The sequence below is a fragment of the Eublepharis macularius genome, chromosome 3, assembly GCF_028583425.1.
Source record: "Eublepharis macularius isolate TG4126 chromosome 3, MPM_Emac_v1.0, whole genome shotgun sequence".
NCBI classification, from domain to species: Eukaryota; Metazoa; Chordata; class Lepidosauria; order Squamata; family Eublepharidae; genus Eublepharis; species Eublepharis macularius.
Window position 1 is genome coordinate 144,490,650 of NC_072792.1, and position 22,224 is coordinate 144,512,873.

The 22,224-nt window shown below is 42.0% G+C and overlaps 1 protein-coding gene and 1 non-coding gene across 3 annotated transcripts in view; one reads left to right on the top strand and one right to left on the bottom strand.

Moving 5' to 3' along the window:
* Nucleotides 1-21,741, bottom strand: part of CFAP44 (cilia and flagella associated protein 44) — an 89,882-nt gene extending 68,141 nt beyond the window's left edge. For both annotated transcript variants that reach the window (XM_054973070.1, XM_054973071.1), the window contains exons 1-7: nucleotides 21,708-21,741; nucleotides 19,391-19,465; nucleotides 16,062-16,136; nucleotides 13,047-13,224; nucleotides 9,028-9,190; nucleotides 6,477-6,579; nucleotides 2,300-2,516 (exon numbers count right to left, since the gene is read on the bottom strand). In XM_054973070.1, coding sequence (XP_054829045.1) covers nucleotides 2,300-2,516; nucleotides 6,477-6,579; nucleotides 9,028-9,190; nucleotides 13,047-13,224; nucleotides 16,062-16,136; nucleotides 19,391-19,465; nucleotides 21,708-21,738 — 842 coding nt within the window. In that variant the 5' untranslated portion in view covers nucleotides 21,739-21,741. The remainder of the gene's footprint in view (nucleotides 1-2,299; nucleotides 2,517-6,476; nucleotides 6,580-9,027; nucleotides 9,191-13,046; nucleotides 13,225-16,061; nucleotides 16,137-19,390; nucleotides 19,466-21,707) is intronic.
* On the top strand, nucleotides 3,208-3,398 carry LOC129326811 (U2 spliceosomal RNA). The gene has a single exon (XR_008596737.1). It is a non-coding gene; the product is annotated as a U2 spliceosomal RNA (small nuclear RNA).
* Nucleotides 21,742-22,224: the final 483 nt, after the last annotated feature.

Sequence of the window (22,224 nt, forward strand, 5' to 3'; positions counted from 1 at the left end):
AGGAACTCCCACGAACTGGGGCAAGTTCCCGAACCAGTTTCTGGTTCATAGTTTGTGGGGTTTCAATGCCCCTTTCTGGCTGCTTAGCAGCAGGGAAAAGGGCATTTAATCGTTTAAAGGGCCTTTTCCTGCCTCTTGCAAGTGGCGGAGCCTGTCATGTATGTCTATACCCAGTCATCTATGCCAATTTTGATTCTACTGCGCAGTGCTTGATGCTTGATGCCAGTATTTGTAAACAGAATCTTGATGTACTCTAATTTGCTCCTTGTTAGTGTTATAACTGTTTCTCAGGCTTTACAGGTGGCTATCTATTGGACTCTATTGTTATGACCTTGGGCTTTCTCTCAGACTATGGCCGATTCCAGACGGCCCTCCGCATCCCGAAACGTTGCACGTCGTCGCGCGTTGTCACGCGGAAAATGCGATATTTTGCGTTTTCCGCACGATGATGCGCGACGATGCACGACTTTCGGGATGCGGAGGGCCGTCTGGAATCGGCCTATCGGTCTTTCTCCTTAGCAACCAAGTGTGATAGCACAAATATGTAAAATGTTCTCACAGAAGAAGAACGGGGAAACTTTGTTGATAATTGGGAGGGGAGGAGAAGAGTGAACTAGAAAAGAACTGTTTCTTTCACATGTCGTCATTCTGGTCAATCTCTAGTCTAGCTGCTTAGATGTTTATATTACTCCTAAGGAGACCTATGGAACTGTATATTGAAATGAACTGATCTCTAAATAAAATCCACTTGACTAAGTACTGGTGTCTTATTGCAAATGGGCCAGAGATCTGTCTGCAGTATCCTGTCATCCATAGCCTGACAGCCCAGCTGATAGTTTAAAGGGACCTGCCGCTTTGTGGGCCCAAACCCCACAAACCCCACCCCCAGCCCTCAACCCCACAACCCCAGCCCCTGCCCCAGCCCCCCCCCAGCCTGAGCCCCACATTTACCTTGTCTTTTCCGCAGCTGCGGCCTCCTCCCTCTCCTCCCGCGAGGGGCGGGAAGGCCATTTTTGGCCTCCTTCACCACCCTGCAGGCCCACGCAGCCTACTAATTTCAGAAGCCATTTTGTAAACCTTTTTACTTGTGTAAAGACCGAAAAAATGTGAAAAAATTAGGAAGCTCTAAATGGTAACTCATTTAGTGATTCAGGCGTTTTAAATTTTAATGCTTTTGACCATGTCACATCAATTTTATTCAAACTTGTGTTTCTGTTCTGTTTGTTGTTTGTGACTTGTATACAGCCTATGGCTGTATACAATAAACCTTCTATCTATCTAGTGATTCAGGCACTGGTTCAATGCAAAAAGCTTTAAAAGGCGTGTCATGCTTGTCATCTAGTGGTACTCTAAAATTGCCTCTCAGGTACCGCTCCATTTAAGGAGTACATTGCTGAAGATGCATGGCATGCCTTTTAAAACTTTTTGGAAAGGAGAGGATAACTGTTTTAACTTGCACTATTTCCCCCAATCTAAACTACTCAAAATATTTTAATGTACCTGGACAAGTAGAAGCTGGGGCAGGAATTAGAACAGGAAAATGTCACAGCTGAGGGGAAAGGTTAAGACGCCCCCCCCATCCTCTGTGGCCCAGTTCCAATGTGAAGCATAGTTGCTTTTAAGGAAAATTAAAGATCCAATAATGGATTTCCCATGACTCATCTTCTGTTCGTTATTTCAAGTGGCTTTTGCAACTAAAGAAACTGTGGGTTCCACTACCATAACAAAACCCACATAACTTTTAATTAAGACCAACCAAAACAACAAAAAATGACACAAAACAGTGTATATGCTTTTGAGTTCCCTGGAACTCTTTAACAGGCTAGATGTTAAAAATAAGGAAGGGTGGGGGGAGAAATGGATGCATTGGTCATGATCTTAGCAATGTTTGCAAAACGATGGAGAAATTAAATTTTATTTTATTCTAATAAGGGATACAGTTCTTTTCATTATTTTTCTATAACTAGCCTTTTCTCCCCAACAGAGATACAAAGCAGCTTACAATATTCTCCTCTACTTCGTTTTATCCTCACAACAACCCTGTGAGGTAGGCTAGGCTGAAAGTGTATGATAGGCCCAAAGTCACCCAGTCAACTTCCAAGGCAGAGTGGAGATTTGAACCTGGGTCTTCCAGATCCTAGTCCAATTCTCTGATCACTATACCATACTGGTTCGGTTATTGTTCACAAGAAAAAATAACCCAGATAATCAAAAATATTTATATGTACATATTACCCACAAACAAATCAACATGACAGTATGGTTCCCTCAGATAAAATACGACTAATACCTAGCTTACTTTATGTGTCCTGAACCAGATGTAGTTAGTTGTTCTTCATTTTCAAGAGAGAAGGTGACTTTAAAAACATCTTGTGAAAATGCCTTTGATCTCAATACAATCTTTTCTTGTTTCCAGTCCCAGACTGTCAACATATAATCAGGGCTGCTCCCAACAGTGGCTATCATGGTGCCAGAACGATTAAAATCAGCAGATGCATATCCTTCCTCTGTTCCACCTGGAAATATAGCAGGTTTCTTGGTGCCATAGAAGCAATTGGGTAAAATGTTGTTTTGCAAGCTGTTCAGCAAGTAGCTAGTATGCAGTGCACAAAATGCATTGAGAGCGCTCCTTTCTGATATCGTCTCAGTACTAGAGATGGGCACAAACAGGAAAAAAACCCAAACACGATGTTCGTTGTTCGTTGCCATCCATGAACAGGGATTCACAAACATCAACGGACATGACATGTTCATGAACATGTTCATAGTTGGAGGTTCATGGGAGCCAGAATGGCCCCCTTGGGACTTAGAGCCAAGTTACAAGTGACATTTTTCACGTGAAGGACACTTGATCATTTTCGCAAGTCCCTCTCCCCTGCCCCTTTTCCTTCTGTTCCTTCCCCTCTCTGTTAGAATCGCTGCCTGAAGAGACAGAGAAAGCCAGCGGCGGCAGCAGCTTTTTCAAATCATCTTGCTCCCGGGGAGCTGCTCCGGAGAGGAAGAAAGTAAAACCAGGATCCACACGGATCCTAGTGGATCCTATGGTTTTTTAAATAGGAAAAACACAAATGAAACATCAAATCACATATCACAGCCAGGTCCACAGACTGAAATATAAAAAACACAGATCCAAAAATATTTGGCGCTGCCACAGTGAAAAAACATGAATCTGAGACACGGATCCTCATGAATTCATATGATTTTTACATCGCTTCTCGGCCTTTTGGCTAAGATCAAGTGTAGTATCATATGATTTTTACGTGGAAACAAAACAAAAAGGCTGTCATATTTTAGATCTTTTGGTCTTGTTTGTGGCATTGGACATGATCTGGGACAGTATACTGGATTTTGGGTGCCCCCATGTAAAAATCAAGAGGATCCATGAGGATCCATGCTTTTGAACCATGCTTTTGCGCCGTGGCGCTGCCACAAAGTGGTGGGTGAATGATTTTTTTGGTCCCATTTGTGGATATGGACATGATCTGGTTTTGTATGGTGGATTTTGGGAGGCCCTATGTAAAAATCAAGAGGATCCATGAGGATCTGTGCTTTTGAACCAAGTTATTGCGCTGTGGCTGTGGCACAAAGCGGTGAGTGGCTGAATTTTTTGGTCCTCTTTGTGGATATGGACATGATCTGGTATTGTATGGTTGATTTTGGGTGGCCCTACATAAAAATCACGAGGATCCATGAGGATCCATGCTTTTAGACCATGTTTTTGCACCCTGGGAGTGCCACGAAGCGGTGGATAACTGATTTTTTTTGCCCCTTTTGTGGCAATGGACATGATCTAGGATTGTATGGTGGATTTTGGGTGGTCCCATGTAAAAACCTAGAGGATCCATGCGGATCCGTGCTTTTGAACCGTATATTTGCGCCGTGGCAGTTCCACGAAGTAGGGGATGGTTGAATTTTTTTGGTCCCATTTGTGGCAACAGACATGATCTGTGATTGTGTGGTGGATTTTGGGTGGTCCCACTTAAAAATCAAGAGGATCCATGCAGATCCATGCTTTTTTAGCATGTTTTTGTGCCGTGGCAGCACCACTGATTAGTGGATGCATGATTGTTTTGTTGCTGTATGTAGACTAGGACATGATCTATAATATGACAGTCTTTTTGTTTTGTTTCAATATAAAAATCATATGAATTCATGAGGATCTGTTTAAAATCATCTGGATCCAGCTTTTACCCACTCCCAGTTTTCTCCAGAGCAGCTCCCCGGAAGGAAGATGATTTGCAAAAGTTGCTGCTGCCGTTGGCTTTCTCTGTCTCTTCGGGCAGCGATTCTAACAGAGAGGGGAAGGAACAGAAGGAAAAGGGGCGGGGGAGAGGGTCTTCAGTTCCCAGAAAGACTTGCAAAAATGATCAAGTGTCCTTCACGTGAAAAATGTCACTTGTAACTTGGCTCTTAGCTGAACTTGGGCTGGGGAAAGGAGAGTCCATGGCTCTCCCACTTTCATGTCATTTTCTGTTTACAGTGGCAAAAACTGGTCTGCTGGAAGCTAATTGAGGAGTTACAAACTGACCTTCCCAATGTCCAATACCCACCAAATTTGCAGGGGACATAGTTCTCACTGTCCTCTGAAGACTCCCCCCCCCCCAAGTTTCAGAGAGATTGCAGCTCAAGAAAGGCATGATCCATGGGTCTCCCCCTTTCACGTCATTTTCTGTTCACAGTGGCAAAAACTGGACTGTCTGCTGGAACCTACTTTGAGGGGTTACAAACTGACCTTCCCAATACCCACCAAATGTGCGGGGGACATAGTCCTCACTGTCCTCTGAAGACCCCCCAAGTTTCAGAGAGATTGGACCCGGGAAAGCCATGATCCATGGGTCCCTCCCTTTCCTGTCATTTTCTTTTCACAGTGGCAAGAACTGGATTGTTTGCTGGAAGCTACTTTGAGGGGTTACAAGCCAGAAGGAGTTCAGACAGAGTTCAGACAGTCCATGCCTATGTTGCCAGGGGAATTGATTGAAAGGTGCCTGTCTAGCAGAGCCCCTTTAAGTTCATTGCCTGTATTGGTTCAGGCTTCTAAGTTTCCACAGGCCCAGTTCTAGCTTAACTTCCTGGGAGCAGAATGTTTGGCTCAGCTAATTAACTGCACCGGCAAGCTGTTGCCGAGAGAGGGGGCCTTGAGAAACAAGGGAGTCTTATCTCAGTTCCCGCCTAGCAACGCTGATTGACGGCACCTCTGATTGGCTAGGAATCTGAGAGGGGAAGGTTGGCTCCTCTCAGCCCTCAGATTGCTCCAGGCTACTTTTCCATCAGCATGAGGGAGACTTTTGCTCTATGCCAGGCCTGACGACCAGACCTGCCTGGTATAATTTAAGGAGTATGTTAGTGAGTATAAGCCTCAAGTTTTCCTCAGAGAAATGCTAAGTTAGCCAGCTTTATGTTTTAGTTAGTCAGCTATAGTTACAATAGACAAGTTTTTATTGTCTAAAATGCCCTTTGCTTGTGCCTTAGTAGAGTGGGTCCTGCTACTTGCATACATTCTTCTGAAGTAATAAACACCTTTTATGTAAGCCTTGTGTCTGTGAGTGTCTGACCAAGTGTGTGCAGAGTCCCCCAGGTTGGAAAAGAACCCAGAGACCAGTGAGTCTCAACAGGAGGGGTAAGGGCTATTCTTCCAGGAGGCCTGCTAGGGGTTTGAGTGGCTCTAAGCAGCACTTGAAATGGCAGGTGGGAGGTAGCTCCTTGGACCCCTATCTCTGGATAGTGCCAGACTGTCTGGCTTTACGAACGGCTGATGAACGCCACGAAGAGGGCTTGGAATGAACAAATGTTTGCCAGGAAACGGGGACTCACAAACAGCGGATTGGGTTGTTCATGGCTTTTTTTTGTTCATATTGCTGTTCGTGCCCACCTCTACTCAGTACCACTTAATCTACTGTAATCCACTTTAAGGTTACAGATAGTACTGTACTTGAATTACTTCACATTGCATTTTGCTTCACAAAATGATTTGTCAGCTTTCATTTAATTTCTTTTATTGTCTAGAGTACATTAAGACAAGCAAATCTACTTACATTATATTTAAACACTACAAAAAAACTGCAGATAATTGAAAATAAACCAGATGTGCGGGATGTGGGAGCTAATTTCTTAACTCCTTGCTCCTTGTAAATATTTGGCCATTGACATAGTCTTACAAAGAGCAATGCTACATTTTAGAAAGTGCTTAGGACCCCCCCTTTTAAGAATATTACATGCAAAAAAGATTTATTAGCGCTAGAAATTAAAACACAATGCTGCTTTAACTTCTGATACTTTTAATTCCAGTAAATGAAACAAAAATCAGGGGCACCTTTAAAACTAAATGAGTTTATTCCAGCATAAACTTGGTTAATCTTAAAGGTACCCCTTGAATTGTTTCACTCTGCTGTATCAGACTAATACTGATACACTTTTGAAGTTATTAATTCAATTGTATAGATGTAAATTAGTGAAAGGCAACATAGAATTTAACTTACCTCGTAATATTCTGTAGGGCTTTAAAGAAGGATATTCATAGATGATCATGTTTGGCTTCCATCCCTTTTCTCCTACAGCAAAGTATGTTTTATTTGGGTGTACCTAGTAGAAACAAAGACTCTTTTCACTTAATTATACTCTTTGCATTTCTCTACTACAGCACTGATTAATAAACAACACATTGTGAAATAATGTGTGGACCAAAGCCATATTTTGGTCTACTAATGCCAGTTTTATCTGAGCTTTCCACTAATTTTATTATTTGGATAATATATATGCTACCTCCTCAGAGAACCTGCTCAAGGTGGCTAATCCAAATTTCCTTGTTATCCATAAAACAACATTTGAATCTGTGGCTCCTCATTTTTTTAAAAAGAAAAAGATATCAGAGAGGCAAACTGACTCATGTGCTACTATTATATAAGACTAGAAACAATGTCCATTGTGTGAAAAAATACAATGGGCTCTAGAAAACTGATTCGGCGTGCCCTCTCCTGGCAGCAAGCAGGCGCTTCGCAGCTTGGAGGCCACAGTAGGAGGGCACTGAGGGGAGGCACGGGGAGGAGTGCGTAGGCAATCGATTCAGCAGGCCCCCTCCTGGTAGCAAGCGAGCACTTCAAAGCAGCCTCAAGGCCAGAGTCATCAGCAATGTGCCTGCACAAGGATAAAAAGCAAGTCATCGCCAATACCACTTGCCTTTTATGTAGCAGGAGGACATATAATTTAAAACAGTATAAAATTTAAGAGAAGTCTTCAGCACAGGCAGCAGACAGCTCCACTGTGAATTACAGACTAAAATGTTTCTCAAGGGGAGATTAAAAACCTATCCAAATGGCCCTGCATATTTTACTTAAAGGTAAACTCAAGTTGTCATGGAATTGACTTTAATGATATAGAATCTTGAACAAAATATGCCTGAAAATTTACATTTTAGTTTTCAGATGTGCAAGCATATAATTTTCTTTACTGTTTCAGTATTGTTCTTTGTCCCAGCATTGAAAATGATAATTATTGAATACATGGCTTTATGTCCAGAATAAATCATAAAGTGACCAGAACAAACAGAACACAAAACGAGTATTCTTTGGGAAAGTGTCATGCTAAGTTCAGAAGTGTCTTACATCACACTTTCAGAGGAAATGAATTAGATGATTTAATTAAGTTACATTGAGGTTCATGTAACTGGGTCTATAGAAGGTAGCCACAAACAGGGCCGGTGCGCCCATTGAGGCCAGGTAGGCGGTGGCCTCAGGGTGCGAGGGCACCGGAGAAGCGCCAGAGGGGGTGTCGGGGCAGAGGCGTGTGCCGCGGAGCTGGCATGGCTGGCCCACAGCTGCTGCAGCCAGCCATCTCCGTGCCGCCGCCGCCGCCGCCACACACCCCCAGCTGGGCGCAGCAGCCACAAGCCACTGCCAGGGCGGCGTGTGGAGAGTGGAGCAGCCTCCACCCACCACCCCAGCCATCCGCTGGCGGATGTCCCCGGCTTGCGCTGTGTGACGACATCATCGAGTGATGACATCATCACACAGTCCATGGTGTGCACGCACTGCACACGCGTACACATGGGGGGTTGCCACAGGTGCCAGAAACCCTGGCGCCAGCAGTGGCCACATCCTAATATCCCTGAATCTCTCACAATGGGAATGTATTATCAGAGCCTACATTGGTTGTTGTGGATTTTCCAGGCTGTATCGCCGTGGTCTTGGCATTGTAGTTCCTGACATTTTGCCAGCAGCTGTGACTGGCATCTTCAGAGTTGTAGCACCAGAAAATCCTGCTAACATCTTCCCCACAGTACCTGCTAACATCTTCTCCACAATTTGACACTGAGAGATCTCTGTCTTTCGGTGCTACACCTCTGAAGATGCCAGCCACAGCTGCTAGCGAAACATCAGGAACTACAATGCCAAGACCACGGCGATACAGCCTGGAAAATCCACAACAACCATCGTTCTCCGGCCGTGAAAGCCTTCGACAATATATAGAGTCTACATTATTCTTGTCTTAAAATGCTTTGGTAAGAATCTCAGAAATTGTTTTTTATCTTTAAAATTTTAAAATAAATAGGATAAGGAATATCATGTATGTTTTTTATTTCTAATTTCATTGACATATTATGTTTTTGTATCATTTTGGCTTTTTTATTTAATTATTTCAAAGTGATAAGACTGGTTTTAAAAAGAGATCTTAAAAGATAACAATGAGTGATTTTTGCTGGGATACAAGGTTTCTACTTAACACCTGCAATAAATACTGACCTCTTCAGCCAGAGGGCTGATTACCTGTCAGAGACTGATTATTATACAGAATAATCATCTCTATACAGACTTGTTGTTTAATGGTTAATGCATTGCTTTGGAACAAAGAAACTCCAAAAGTACAATCCAATGTAGAGTTTAGCCAGTTTAAGCCTACCTAACTCAATGGAGTGACTCTGCATAGGATTGCACTCTTTGCTTCCATGTGCTTGCCATAAAGTAATGTTTCCCTCATAAGGGGGATAAAGCTCCATAACAAAACAAAAGAATCTTCCAAGATACATAGTTTTACCGTGACGACTCCAATTCCTCCACCGCTGGAGCTTCGAAGATATCTTTGATACTTTAATTTCAGATCCAGAAGTATTAGCTGGTTGCCAGCTATGTAAATGAGTGTGGCGCTATCCATCACCTGGAGATTTGCCCGTTTAGTGCAGTCATAACCAAAAGAGTGCCTGAGGAACTCTCGCTAAGGAATATAAGTGATGCTATCATCTAAGATTATTACATTCAAGTATTAATAAAGGCATCAGTTAAAAAGAGAGAAATACCCCATATATACCTTACATTATTCTAACAAAAAGGCTTGTATTAAAGTTGTGTTCAATTTACTGTGGGTATAGTAAATGTTAAATATAAATGAGAGAAATTTGATTAATAATTTTTCACATGTGCTGCCATTCCCATTCACCCCTTTTAAAAATGTCTGGCTCAATTATATAATGAATATAGCTCAACACCCTGTAGCACTTAAGCATTCTGTAATTTGTCAGTGTTTTCTTTTTTAGAAAATATAAAGGTATTATTCACCACACCAGTTGCCCGCTAAAAAACCAACTGAGATGTTGTCCTCTCCCTTGGAATGATATTGTTAACCAGATAACAACATGGAGAGGGCTACTACTGCCAGGGATCTCCATGCTCTTGGGGGTCCCTCTGTGTACCTGCCCAAGGGTTAGATACATTGTACCTCTTTCTAAGGGGAGAGAGGGCCTATGACTCAGTGGCAGAGCATCTGCTTTGTGCTCAGTCTGTTTCTTGGCCTTTTTCAAACATTGGTTCAGGATTCTTGGGCCTTTTCTCTGGAAAAGTGCAGTCAGAATGACTCTGCAAGTTCCCAGACAGATAAAGATCAAATGGATCTGGGCACAGTTGCACATCATCAGAGCTTCAAGGACAGAACTCAGAAGGGAGTTTCACACATTGTCTCTCATTAACACACAGAACTCTGGGAGTGGGGTGATTTGCACCTAATTGTGAGGATGTGCCAGCTGCAAAGACATGCAGTCACAAAGTAAGCAACTCACTGCTTGGACAAGTGGGTCAGGCCATACTGTGGGCAAGTGGCCTTGAGCCTTCATTCTAGTTACATCTTTTAGTCTTGACAACATCTCCTTTTGGGTGGTTGTTGGTGGACTCCTGTGACCATACACCATTCTCGTACCTTGAGCCTAATTTCCTGAACAGGTGTCAGCTTGGAACTCTTGCTCTCTTGATTTTGGACTTTGAAGTTCTGCCTGGACTTTAGTACTCTCGCTTGAAAATGTAACATCCAGATTAGGACTGAAAGCCTGTACAGTATTTTTCAGGCAGTTATTTAGCTTATTAGTATTTTTTTCTCCGATATGCATATTTTTATTGTATTCTTTAGCACTCCTTATAATAAATGTTATCAATCATACTCTGGTGGTATTATTTGGGTTTCAGTACTTTAATGTGAATCCAGTACTTTAGCCTTCTTGCCACAGCTACCCAAGTAATTGTTTTTGAAACTCAATCTGCAAAGTGGCCGACTTTACAGGTGAGATTTCTTGCTCAAGACCCAGTAGGACTTCAGATTTTTCTCTTGGTCTTAAATTGAGGGTTAGCCAGAGACTGGTGGTGGCTGAGCTACTCTGAGAAGTGAGGATGCACTCCCAGTTATGAGTGTTTTGACTCTTGGCTAAGGATGTGTAATTTGGGTATAGAATTCAGAAAAAATACCAGATTTTACCCAATTCGGTAAAATCCAATAAACTTTGGGAGCCGCATCAGTGCAGTTTCTTGCTGTTCCTTTGCTAAGAAACAGCAAGAAACAATGTTTTGTGAAGTTCACACCTTTTTTTAACTTGATGGGAGGGGAAAGGAGGGAGTTTGAGTGAGACAGAGGCAGAAGGGTGAAAGGAGAGGATGAGTAAAGGGAGGGGGAGTGAGAGCCAATCCTTGCGGCAGCTCTCCTTCTCTGCACCAATAGGATTCTCGAGGAGAGAGTGCCTTTTTTAAACTACTGCAAGGAGTTTAATAGAAACAGATGGAGTGGCTGGGGCACCTTCTTTGGGGGGCCATAAAATGGTTCCCCAATGTCCAATCTTCATGAAACTTGGGAGGTCTTGAGAGGACAGGTAGGAGTAATCCCCTCCAAATTTGGTGCATTTTGCAGGCAAAATGCCACCTACAGCCTCCTAGAAAGCCCCCCTAGTTTTTCCCAAAGGGAATAATGGAGATTGGAGGTGGCTGGGATCTCCTTCTTTGGGAAGCCATAAAATGGCACCCCAAAGTCCAATCTTCATGAAACTTGGAGGTAGTTATAGGACAGTAGGAGTAGGTCCCCTGCAAATTTGGTAAAATTCAGCCTTAAAATGACCCTCCCGGGCCCCCCGGAAAGCACCAAATCATGTTTCCCATTGGAAACAATGGCTAAATTTTACCAAATTCAGAAAATGCTGAATTTTTTTCCCAATTCTGCTTTACTGAGCCAAATCAGCCGCATTTTTTTTGGTATGCACATCTATATATGTCCATAAGAAACCACCTTGTGCCAGCTAAAGTAGACAATATTGATTTTTACAGACCAATAATATGACCATCTAAGGCAGCTTTACATGGACACATGGAGGTAGATGTATGTAAAACAGTAGCTTAATTTTTCAAGGTATGCTTCTGTCTTTTTTGCACCACACAGTTTGGGAATCAATGTTCTTCATCTTCCATCATCTCCTTATGCTCCTTCATACTCATCCCTTCTTGAGCAGAATCATCTGTACCTAACCTCCACTGCTCCCAAAAGACTTGTCAGAGACCCATCCCCTTCTTTATGAATCAAACCAACTCCCACCTCCTTTGTAACTCTTTTCAAAGTCCACTTCTTCCTTTGTAGATCAACAAAGATCCATCTGTGCTGCACAGCTGGCTATTGTCTTCTTTGCTGCTCTTTATCAAACAAATAAATGTTAATAATAAAGGCATGTACACAATCATGCAGTTCCAAAGATTTAATGGCACTGACACCTTTGGAAGAAAGGGCAGCATTGTTCACTAATTCCCTTCCTTCTAACTGCAGACTACTCCTTTGCTCCCAGCACTGTTCCTGGGGGTCTGCTGACACCCCCTGTCAGAGTGTCAGTTTGCTTGTCAGTTCTCAAGCCAAAGCTACGCCATGTTCTCATGTTATAATCTGTAGTTGTTTAGTTCTCTCCCTCCAGGCCCAGGTGCTACCCAGGCCGCATATATCCATGGGAGCGAAGAATTCTTATCAACCCGTTCCGGCCGACCTTGACGTCCTCGCCTTCCCAGGCCTTCTAGACAGGACTAAAGGGGGAGGCTGGGAATGGGTGTTTGAAGTATTGTTACTTTCATTTTGTGTGTCATTCTCAACAAAGCTTTCGTTCAGCCAAGGCTTTCCTAGTCCTTGGAATATGGATACTTGTAACCTGAGCATTGTCTTTCAATAAACCTTTTGGAATCAGGAAACTTTGTGCTTCTTGCAGAAGGGGGGAGACGAACTCTAGATAACTGGGATTCCATAGTCTGACTCCCCCACCACTCCCAGAATAAAACTTGGGAGAGCTCAATGGACTATAACAGGAGAGAAAAGCAGGAAAGTCCCACTCTGCAAGTCTGTGGGTGGTTGGATATATCCCAGCTATTAAGACTACGGCACACACCCCTTTCTCTCTATCAGCCCTATTGAGAAAACAAGTATTCTGTATAATTTTCTTTTGTAGCACTGTGGTATTAAAATATTCCAAATATCCCCGAATTGACTTTACACATAATTGGTTTTACATTTTTACTTCATTCTCCTTTTGAGATCAAGGCAGAATACACATTCCCCACTCCACCCTTGAAATTTTATCTTCACAAAATCCCTGTAACGTGTTAGTCTTACACTCTATTCACTTTGTCCAATAATCAGTGTAATCCAAATTACTTCATTCATCTGTACTTTAAGTATATTCTAATTAGTATGAGTTTTGAACATTGCCTTACAAGTGTTTATTGTAAAAAGAAATTCAAAACCTACATTCATACACCATGGAAGAAAGCGGATACATGAGAGTGAGCATGTTAAGTGGTATCCCAGAATCTGGACTCACATATGGCAAGGAGCACAAATCTTCATAGTTATAGAAGAAGCTTTCAGAGATTTTCTTCTCTACCTTTACTATTTTTTTCACCGGTTCTGGAGTCTTTACAGTCTCTACTTGTTCTTCCTCCTCCTCCTCTTCTTCTGGATTTCAAAAACATCAGCATAAAGAAGAACATCTACTTTTCAGACAGATAAGATATTGGCAAGCATGGATAATAGAGTAATATGTTTGTAACATCTGTTACTCAAATGAACCAATAATATATAGAATGATTTCATTAGATATTGTAAACGTGAATGTTCTAATGATAGCACAACCAAATAGCTTTAAAATATTCTTGAATAAAGTTGTGATCTTGTGTGCCTTTATTTGGGAGGAAGTTCTATTGAAGTCTTTGATGAGACTTACTTCAGAGTAAGAACAGTAATAAGGGGCTGTACAAGGTTTCAGGGCATACAATAAATATTAAATGTACAGAGAAAAAATAAACCATTAGTTTGAGGCTTTAATAAATTGTGGCAAGTGAAGAGAGGAAAAGCCAGGACTGATCTGCTGCAAGTCTGCATAGGTGTCCGGCGATGCCTTCCTTCTGTCCGCCCACCCCACCAGCCCTGCAGCAGCAGACACCATCCTCAGGCTCTGTAGCACTGCCTCTGGCAGTACCTCAGCTGCAGGAGCCTTTACAGGCCCCCAGGCCTCTCCCACCCTTAGGCCAGTCGCAGCCGATGCCCAGGCACAACTCTGGGGAACAGCCTGCAGCCACTCAGCAGACTCATCCTTCTCCTGCAGTTCCCCAGACAGCTCCACCTCATCCAGGCCCACAGGAGATTGCCATCAGCACAAGCCAGGCAGGCCCAAGCCCCAAGCTGCCAGGTGAGCCACTGGGGAGGGTTCAGAAGCAACAGGGGCAAACCAGGCAGAGAGCAGACCAAATGCCCTGCCCTAGGCTCGGATGGAGTGGGTGGGGCCAGGAGACTGCAGCGTCTACCCAGCCCTCCTATCAGATAGGCTGGGAGAAGGGCCAGTCAAGGAGACTGGGTGGAGACTGGGAGCAGAGCCAGGGAGGTGGGGCAAGGGGAGGCCTTTAAATTCAGGTTCCTGTGAATGGCAAGGAGGATTTTTTTTTTTTTTTTGCAGGGAGAGGCAGCTGGAGCGTGCTGTTACTCCCAGGGCAGGAGAAGGAACAAGGTGGTGCAACCCCCTTCCCTTACTGTCTGAGGCCAGAGGACACCTGCCTGGAGGATGGCAGGCCATGAGGTGGGGGTGCCAGTGAGGGAGGAGTCTCACAATAGGATTTGAGCACAAACACTTCTGGAGAGAAGAGGGTTCATTGGAATAAAGAGCAGGCAAGTGGAAAGCCTGCTGTGGGGAACAGTAGTAGCAGAAATGAACTGCATCCTTGTATCAGCTCGCACAGAAATAAACAAATCTTGATTATCACACAACTTGAGAAGAAGGTATGTTAAGAGAAAATATGAAGTAGGGCTATCCACATGCTACAGACTGGCAGGGATGGTGTTGCTTTGAAAGAGATGTAAGCTTAGGAGGCATTCTGAACCCTCTTGAAAAATAATTGGCAGTACAATTACTATTCCAGTCTTATGATACAAGTGAAAATGTATGGGCTACCTATAATTATATACTTCTTTGTCCATTTTAATAATGAAAAGGATTCTCAGATGGCTTACACCGTCTCTCTGATTGATTTCAACTGCAAAAGCAGACAAAATTGGGCTTATTCACATACAATGTTATGAAACACAGTATATTGCTTAATACAGCGTTACTGTGTGAGACCATAGCTGTCCTTGCACCATTACTGGAGATCAGTCCAGCACAGCCACATTGGTCAATATCTAAACAGAATGGTGCTGGAATTAAGCCCTCACCAAGACAATTCTTGATATAGTCCAGACAATTAATGATACTGATTATCAAAGTTCAGAACAGCTAGAAGTTCATGCCTCCTGCATATCTGCCATGAATGTATATGGGTTCTGACTGCCTCTGGCCTCTGAGAGTATGGGAAGTTCTTTACTGCTGCAATGCCAGTAGGTTATCTCACAAATATTTACTTTCTCTTTCTCGCTGTGCTGAGCCAGTGTCCTTGACTGCCAGCTGAAACTGGCTCAAAATGTATCCTTCTTCAGAACCAAAGATAAGTTCATCTTTCTCACTGTCTACTCTAAAACAATGTCTCACTCCAACCGCCCCTCCTGTTAACGGTCCTCTTTCCCAAAGGGGGGAATATTCCCTATAACTAACATTGCTAGCCCCACATATGTCACTTCTGCCAATTCCACTGTCTGAGCACCTTGTACTGAATGGATCTCTAATAAAGTTACTTCAACTGGAACACCTGTGTGTTAACTGTGGAGAACTTAGGGATCTAACTGCCAGGTACTGACACCATGGTCCTATGGATTGACTCAATAAACTGTCAAGCTAAATGTCTTACTCTTTTGATTATCCTTAGTCTAGCAAAATACAATGGCCTATCATCAGCTTTGTTGGAGGACAGATTTAAGCAAATTCCCCAATCTGAAAGTGTACGTTTTTGTGGAAATATGTTGTGGTCTCTGTTCGGCATGTCAGTCTTTATTCTGAACCTAAATATGATTTGCTGGTGCCTTGGATTTCTAAACTTTTGGTAGATCATCTGAATTTGTGTTTTCATATTTATTTTTGGTACCAATGAACAGATTTAAGTTAAGTCGATGTAAGAGGGTATTTTGCTTATTTTCTAAGATCTGTCATGTTTCATTTGAGCACAGTGGTCATTGAACTGGAACTGAAACAAACTGAACTGGAACTCAAGCCCTCAGCAAAACTGTGATTTGGAAGCCCAGTAATCCTAGAATGTTACTTCCTTAGTTAATCCTAGATCATGAGAGTAGCTATCCAAACTATTAAAAAAGAAAGAGAGATTGACTTTAATATGTGTGTCTCAGGATCACAAATTGCTGGCAATACTTACCATCACTGCCAGAAGTGGCATCATCTTCATCATCTTCAGCAGGCTTTTCTTCTCCCTCGGCAGATGGTGGTTTATCTGCAAACAAAAAAATTATCCCCTCCATCTTTCTTGAACCAAGATATTAAAAAGTTTTACTTGTCTCCCTTAAAAATAAAATTAATTTAAATAAGGACTCATAATTATAACTGATGGAACACAGAAATACACACACATATCCAGGAAACAAATTCTGCATTATAAGACTGATGCAATGGCAAAACAAACAACTTTATATAGGCTTCTAATAATACACATTGAGCACAGAGACTTCTGGCTTCAAAAGTATAGTTTCTAAGAAAGTGTTTGTTCTTCAGTTTGCCACGTGGAAAATCCAAATGTCTGTGGCAAACTATACCACGTATGTAACACCTTCTAGGAACCTGGATTAACACAGAGATGATGAGCATCCTAACAAAATTAAAATAAATCTAAAACAAAGGAAGAAATATGATTATTAATACACTGAAGGACAATTCAAAAGAGTAGCTATAATGCCATGGCTTCCCCCACAAACCGATTTATATAGAAAACTGCAGGAATTGTATGAAGCCCTCCACAGAGATAGCAGCGACTTCCTAGCAATCTTTCATACTATAGCAGTAGTATAAACAAATGATGCTATCCAAGGACAGTGTTTTAAGAAGGAGCTCTGACTCTCAAAAGCGTACACCCTGTTCTACAATAAAAAACTTTAAATTAAAAAAAAAACATACACCCTGAAAATCTTGTTGGTCTCTAAGATGCCACTGGACTCAAATCCTGGCCTTCTGTTGTACGGCAGGCCAATACAACTACCCACCTAAAACTATTATATATCCAAGTGCTTGTTCTCTTTTTAAAAAACTGTTGCAACTGATAGCCATGAAATATAATAAGAAAGCAGCCAGTTTGGATTCCTCAGGGACCTGAATTTAATATACCCAACCTTAACCATTTATTCTGTGTCCTTCAGTGTCTGAACAATGAAAATGCAAAAAGGACTACTAAGAGGTGCTTACCTCCAAAGTGCATTGTATCCTACATCACAGGTACGCTAGCAACCAAAATTGTGGAAACCTTTAGGGAAAAGTGCATTTTTGAGGTCTGATGGCTCATAACACCACTTTTTTTTGGAGTAATACCATAAAATTATATATCAATGGAAAGATAATTTAATCAAGAATGTAATGCAACAAAGTTTGTTCAATTATCTATATTCTATCAAATGTTATAGCCAAATAACCAGGAAAAGGAAGCACAACTTGCTTAGGTTGAAATGAAGTAGCTTTTCTTCATTTGAATGTAGCCATTCAACGTAATACAATTAAAGAAATGGCACAAAGAGTTGACTGGTCACCCAGAAAGCGATGTAAAATAGTACTATTAAGTTAACGAGGCTATAGTTATGAAGAAATTAGAAGAAAAATTGGTGGAAACTTAACCAAAGGTGGCATTTCTAAATTTTTGAAGAGGTATAAGGCAACTCAGTCACTACAAAACCAGACTGGTAAAGGCAGGAAAAGGTGCACACAAGCAAGGGATGATAGAAGAATTGAGAGACTGAGCCTAGGTGACGGAAGAAAATCATTGGGGTGTATACAGAAGGAAATGGCGCAATTCAATGTGAAGTTGAGTGCAACGACTGTTCAGCACAGACTGGAGGAATTTGGTCTTAATGCTAGAATTCCACGAAAAAAACCATTGTTATCTCTCAAAGGTTGAAAAGATTAAACTGGGCTAAAACCCATGTTAACTGGACAGCGGAACAATGGGACAGTCTTATTTGGAGTGATGAGACCAAAATCTCCCTGTTTGGTACTGATGGCATAAAATATGTGAGAAGAAGAATCGGAGAAGATTTGCATCCTGATTGCATTACACCTACCGTGAAACACCCAGTTAGTGTTATGATATGGGGTTGTATGACATCAAAAGGTGTGGGCAAAATTTGTGTGATAAATGGCAATATAAATGCCCAAAAATATATAAATGAAATACTTGAGCCCAAACTGAAGCCCTCCACACGTGATCTTTTCCAAGATAATGAAGGATTTATATTTCAACAAGATTCAGCTCCATGTCATGTTGCTGCTGTGTGCAAAAAGTGGTTTCAAGATAATCATATTCCACTTTTGGAATGGCCTGGGAATAGCCTAGACCTTAACCCCATTGAAAATCTATGGAGACTAAAGAAACTGGTTAGTGAGAAGCAACCCAGCAATAAAATGCAATTAATAGAAGCAATAACTCAATCGTAGTTTCACATTATAACAGCTGCAGAACTAATAAACTTGGTTCACTCCATGGGAAGGTGTTGTAAGGCCGTAATGAAAGCAAAAGGTTACCTCATCGATTTTTCATCTAAGAGGATCCGAGACACTATCCTATACAACTCATACAATGCGGATCTGGACTTTCTGGGTAATAAAGTTAAGATACTGAAGGACGTCCCATTTTTAGTTCGGAAAAGAAGATTTAAGTATAAAAACTTCGCAGCTCTTCTGAGGGAACGTGGAATAAAGTATAAATGGCTATTTCCGGAAGGTATCTGGTTTAGTTACAAAGATCAAACTTACAAGATAATATCAGAAGATCAACTAAGGGATTTTGAGGACAAAAATCAAGAATTTCAGCAAGACACCAAGCAAGAAGAAAAGGATTTGAAGTCTGAAGGGGGGGGAGGGAACGAGCACTGCGGCTGCAGTTGCTCAGAGAGAATTGTGTCCGAGGCCCGGGGGGGGGGGGAGGAAGACTTAATTTGGATTGTAATCTGTATTTTGCAAGGTCAACCACTCCATCAATATCTTACAAAGTTTTAATTTTTAAATAATGGCAACATGAAGGGAAAGCATTATTTGTAGTGTAGTGTTGTTATATGTTGCTTTTTTTTTCTTTCCTTCCCCTACCCCCCTTCTTTCCCTCTGTATTGTTAGTTAATGTAGGTAATAAAAAAAGAAAAAAAATCAAAAAAAAAAAGAAAGCAAAAGGTTACCCAACTAAGTATTAACTGACATGGTGATAATTGTTGTATAACTCATTTTTTCTATGTGTTTCAATTTTCTTCTTTATAACTACTGTTCCAAAAGAAATTTCTTCATAAAAGTTATTGCATTACATTCTTGATTAAATTATCTTTCCATTGATATATAATTTTATAGTATTACTCCAAAAAAAAGTGGCGTTATGAGCCATCAAACCTCAAAAATACACTTTTCCCAAAAGGTTTCCACAATTTTGGCCACTAGTGTATCTTTATGTTACACAGTATGCTATCTGAAGTCTGACAGTCCACGTGAAATGGAAATGCTTACCATCAACTGCTTTCTTGGCTCCTTCATTTTGGTTCCGTATACCTGATGCCCTTTGTCCTGGGTGTTCATCATTAGCTGCAAACAGATTCACAAATATGGCTGAATCCACCAACAGGAAATACAAAATACATATATTCCAAATACAAGTGGAAGACTGCAAAGACTTGCGGGGGGCATCCCATTTTCTCCTCTATTTCCTTTTTGCTTTCCCTGGAAGTCCCTGTAGCCTGTCACTTTTTCCTGCTTCATTCTCTCCTTCCCACAGTCAACCTACCTTTATCTGCACCCCTGCCTTCAGCTTTCCCTCCATCACTTCCCCTGCTGGCAGCCTTTCCTCAGAAAAACTATAGTCCAGTGGTGCAGTGCCTGCTACCAGACCAGGGCCAGTTACACAGTGGGGAAACTGCAAGGACTTACAGGGGTATTCACCTTCCCATGTTTGTTTATTTATAATCCACCTTTCTCACTGAGACTCAAGACAGATTACACAGTGTGGGTCAGTACAGTCAATTTAAAAGACATTTCAACATACATGTAATAGGGTAGATACAGGGAAATGTGCAAAGATTTAAAACCAGCAGAAATCTTATACAGAGTTGAAGAAATGCTGAAACACAGCATAAGTAATTCTAAGACATATTAAACAATATAGGTCCTATATTGTTAGGACCTACCCAGTAGGATCATGTTTACAACAATAGTAGTAAAGTCTAGAGTAGATCATACATACAGAAATAGTGGTAAAGTTTATAGTTACTTCCTGTACCTTTATTGATGCATCTCTTTGAGACAGCTTCCTTATATTATAACCTCTTATCTGAGTAAAAAAGCCCTTTGGAATTATTCAGCTTTGCATAGTGGAAAGCCAGGAGAGTGGGAGCTTTCCTGACCTCATCCACAAAGTGGAGGCCACCACAGAGAATGCATGTGTACAGGCAGCTGTTGATTTTGCCCATGTGCAAGGTGGCACCTGCAGAAGGCCCTGTTTAGATGTGACAGAACACAGGGATGGGGCAATTCTATAGATATGCTGGACCAAAGCTTTGTATAATCAACACTTTGAACTGAGCATGGTAAAATTCTCTTTCGCTCCTCCTTGTAACTTCAATATCCTCACCTTTTCCTGTTTCCTTCTTTCCTTCCCACCCACTCACTATCCTACCTTTTATCTGCTCCCATCTTCACCTATGTTTATTATTTTACTTTACTTATACCCTGCCTTTCTCCATAGTAAGGACCCTCAGCAGCTTACATCATTCTCTTCTCCTCCACTTTATCCTTACAAGAACCCTGTAAGGCAGGTTATGCTTAGAATGTACCGGTGGCCCAAGATCACCCAGTGCACATCATGGTAGACTGGGGATTCTAACCTGGATGTCCCAGATCCTACTCTGAAACTCTAACCACCATGCACCACACTGGTTTTCATGCAGTGTGTGTGAGAGACAAATAAGCGTTCATGGACAAAGATAAAGGACCATTCTTTTATACACTGCCATATTTATTACCACATAGCCACCATTTCAAATTACAGCAGAACTGCCTATGTTTACCTTCAGCAGTCACAACACAACATTCTTATTACGTATAGAAGACAGCCAGGCACACCACTGAGAGATTCTTTGAAGTTTCTATTGCAGCCATTTGCCCTGCTGCAGAGGCAACCCGCCTTCCAGTGTAAATAACAACATTTACAGCCTAGTCTCACCCACTATTCTCTGAAAAGTAATCCTCCTTTGAGTTCAGTGGTATTTATTCCCTAGCAAACTGTGGCTCAACCCTCATAAGCAAGTTCTCTCTGCAGCATGTGGCAGAAAGTCCAACAAAACCTCTAACTCTTTGGTATTTCTATTGTTTCCATCATGAGATTGGGGGACCAGGTGCACCAGGCCCCACTACATATCACTATAGTTATACACATCTACTTTGGTTGAATAACTGGTGATACATCTTTATTATCAGACTTGGGACCAGCCCTCTTGACCAGCCTAACTCACCTCATAGGGTTGCTGCGAAGATTTTTTTAAAAATTAGTAAAGTGTGATAAGTGATACTCTGAACTCCTTGAAGGAAAGGTAAACATCTACCACCCAGAGAGAGTCTGGAGCAACCATTCCGTTGTGTGCTGCTGGAGCACCTGGAGGTTCTTTTCCAGAGATCCCTCTTAGCCATGCAAGCTTCATTAGGGAGGCTCCGCCTTACACAGAGAGAAGGAGGGCAGTTTCGGGGTTAGAGGGGGTTCCCTGGAAGCAGCTCCTCCCAATAAGTACTAATGGACGGGTTGAAGACGGAGAAGTCTATGTTCAAAACTTCATACCTTTTGCCTCACTCTCCTCCTTCGGCTCCATACTGTTTATCCCGGTTGCCAGGCAACCAGGCGCACTAAGATTTCTGGGAAATGTAGTTCTAAATTCACACTGAGAGTGTGCGCCGAGTTAAGGCAAGGTGGGAAGGAAAAAACTTCTGATGTCGGCCCCGGCTCTGCTTTCTCCTCATCGCTCCCTCGGTCTCGTTCCTTACATTTTCTAGCCATATAAATCACCTTGGTATAAGTTGGGCAGCGGCCTGAATCAGGCAGGTTTAACTGGAAGTTTTCGTCTTGCTCACGTTTAGTCGGAAGTAAGCAGCACCGAGTTCAGTTTAGATATCAAAGAGCTGCTTTGTTTTTTTTATGAACGGTGACTCTGGCCTCGTAAACGCTGCAGAACAAACAAAAAGGCGATTTGGCTGCGTGCTGAGCCATTACGCTGTCTGTAGGAATCTAGGGGCTGCAGCTTCTCTCAGCGTGCAAATATAATTGTAGGTTGGCAACCTCCACGGAGGGCCTGGAGATC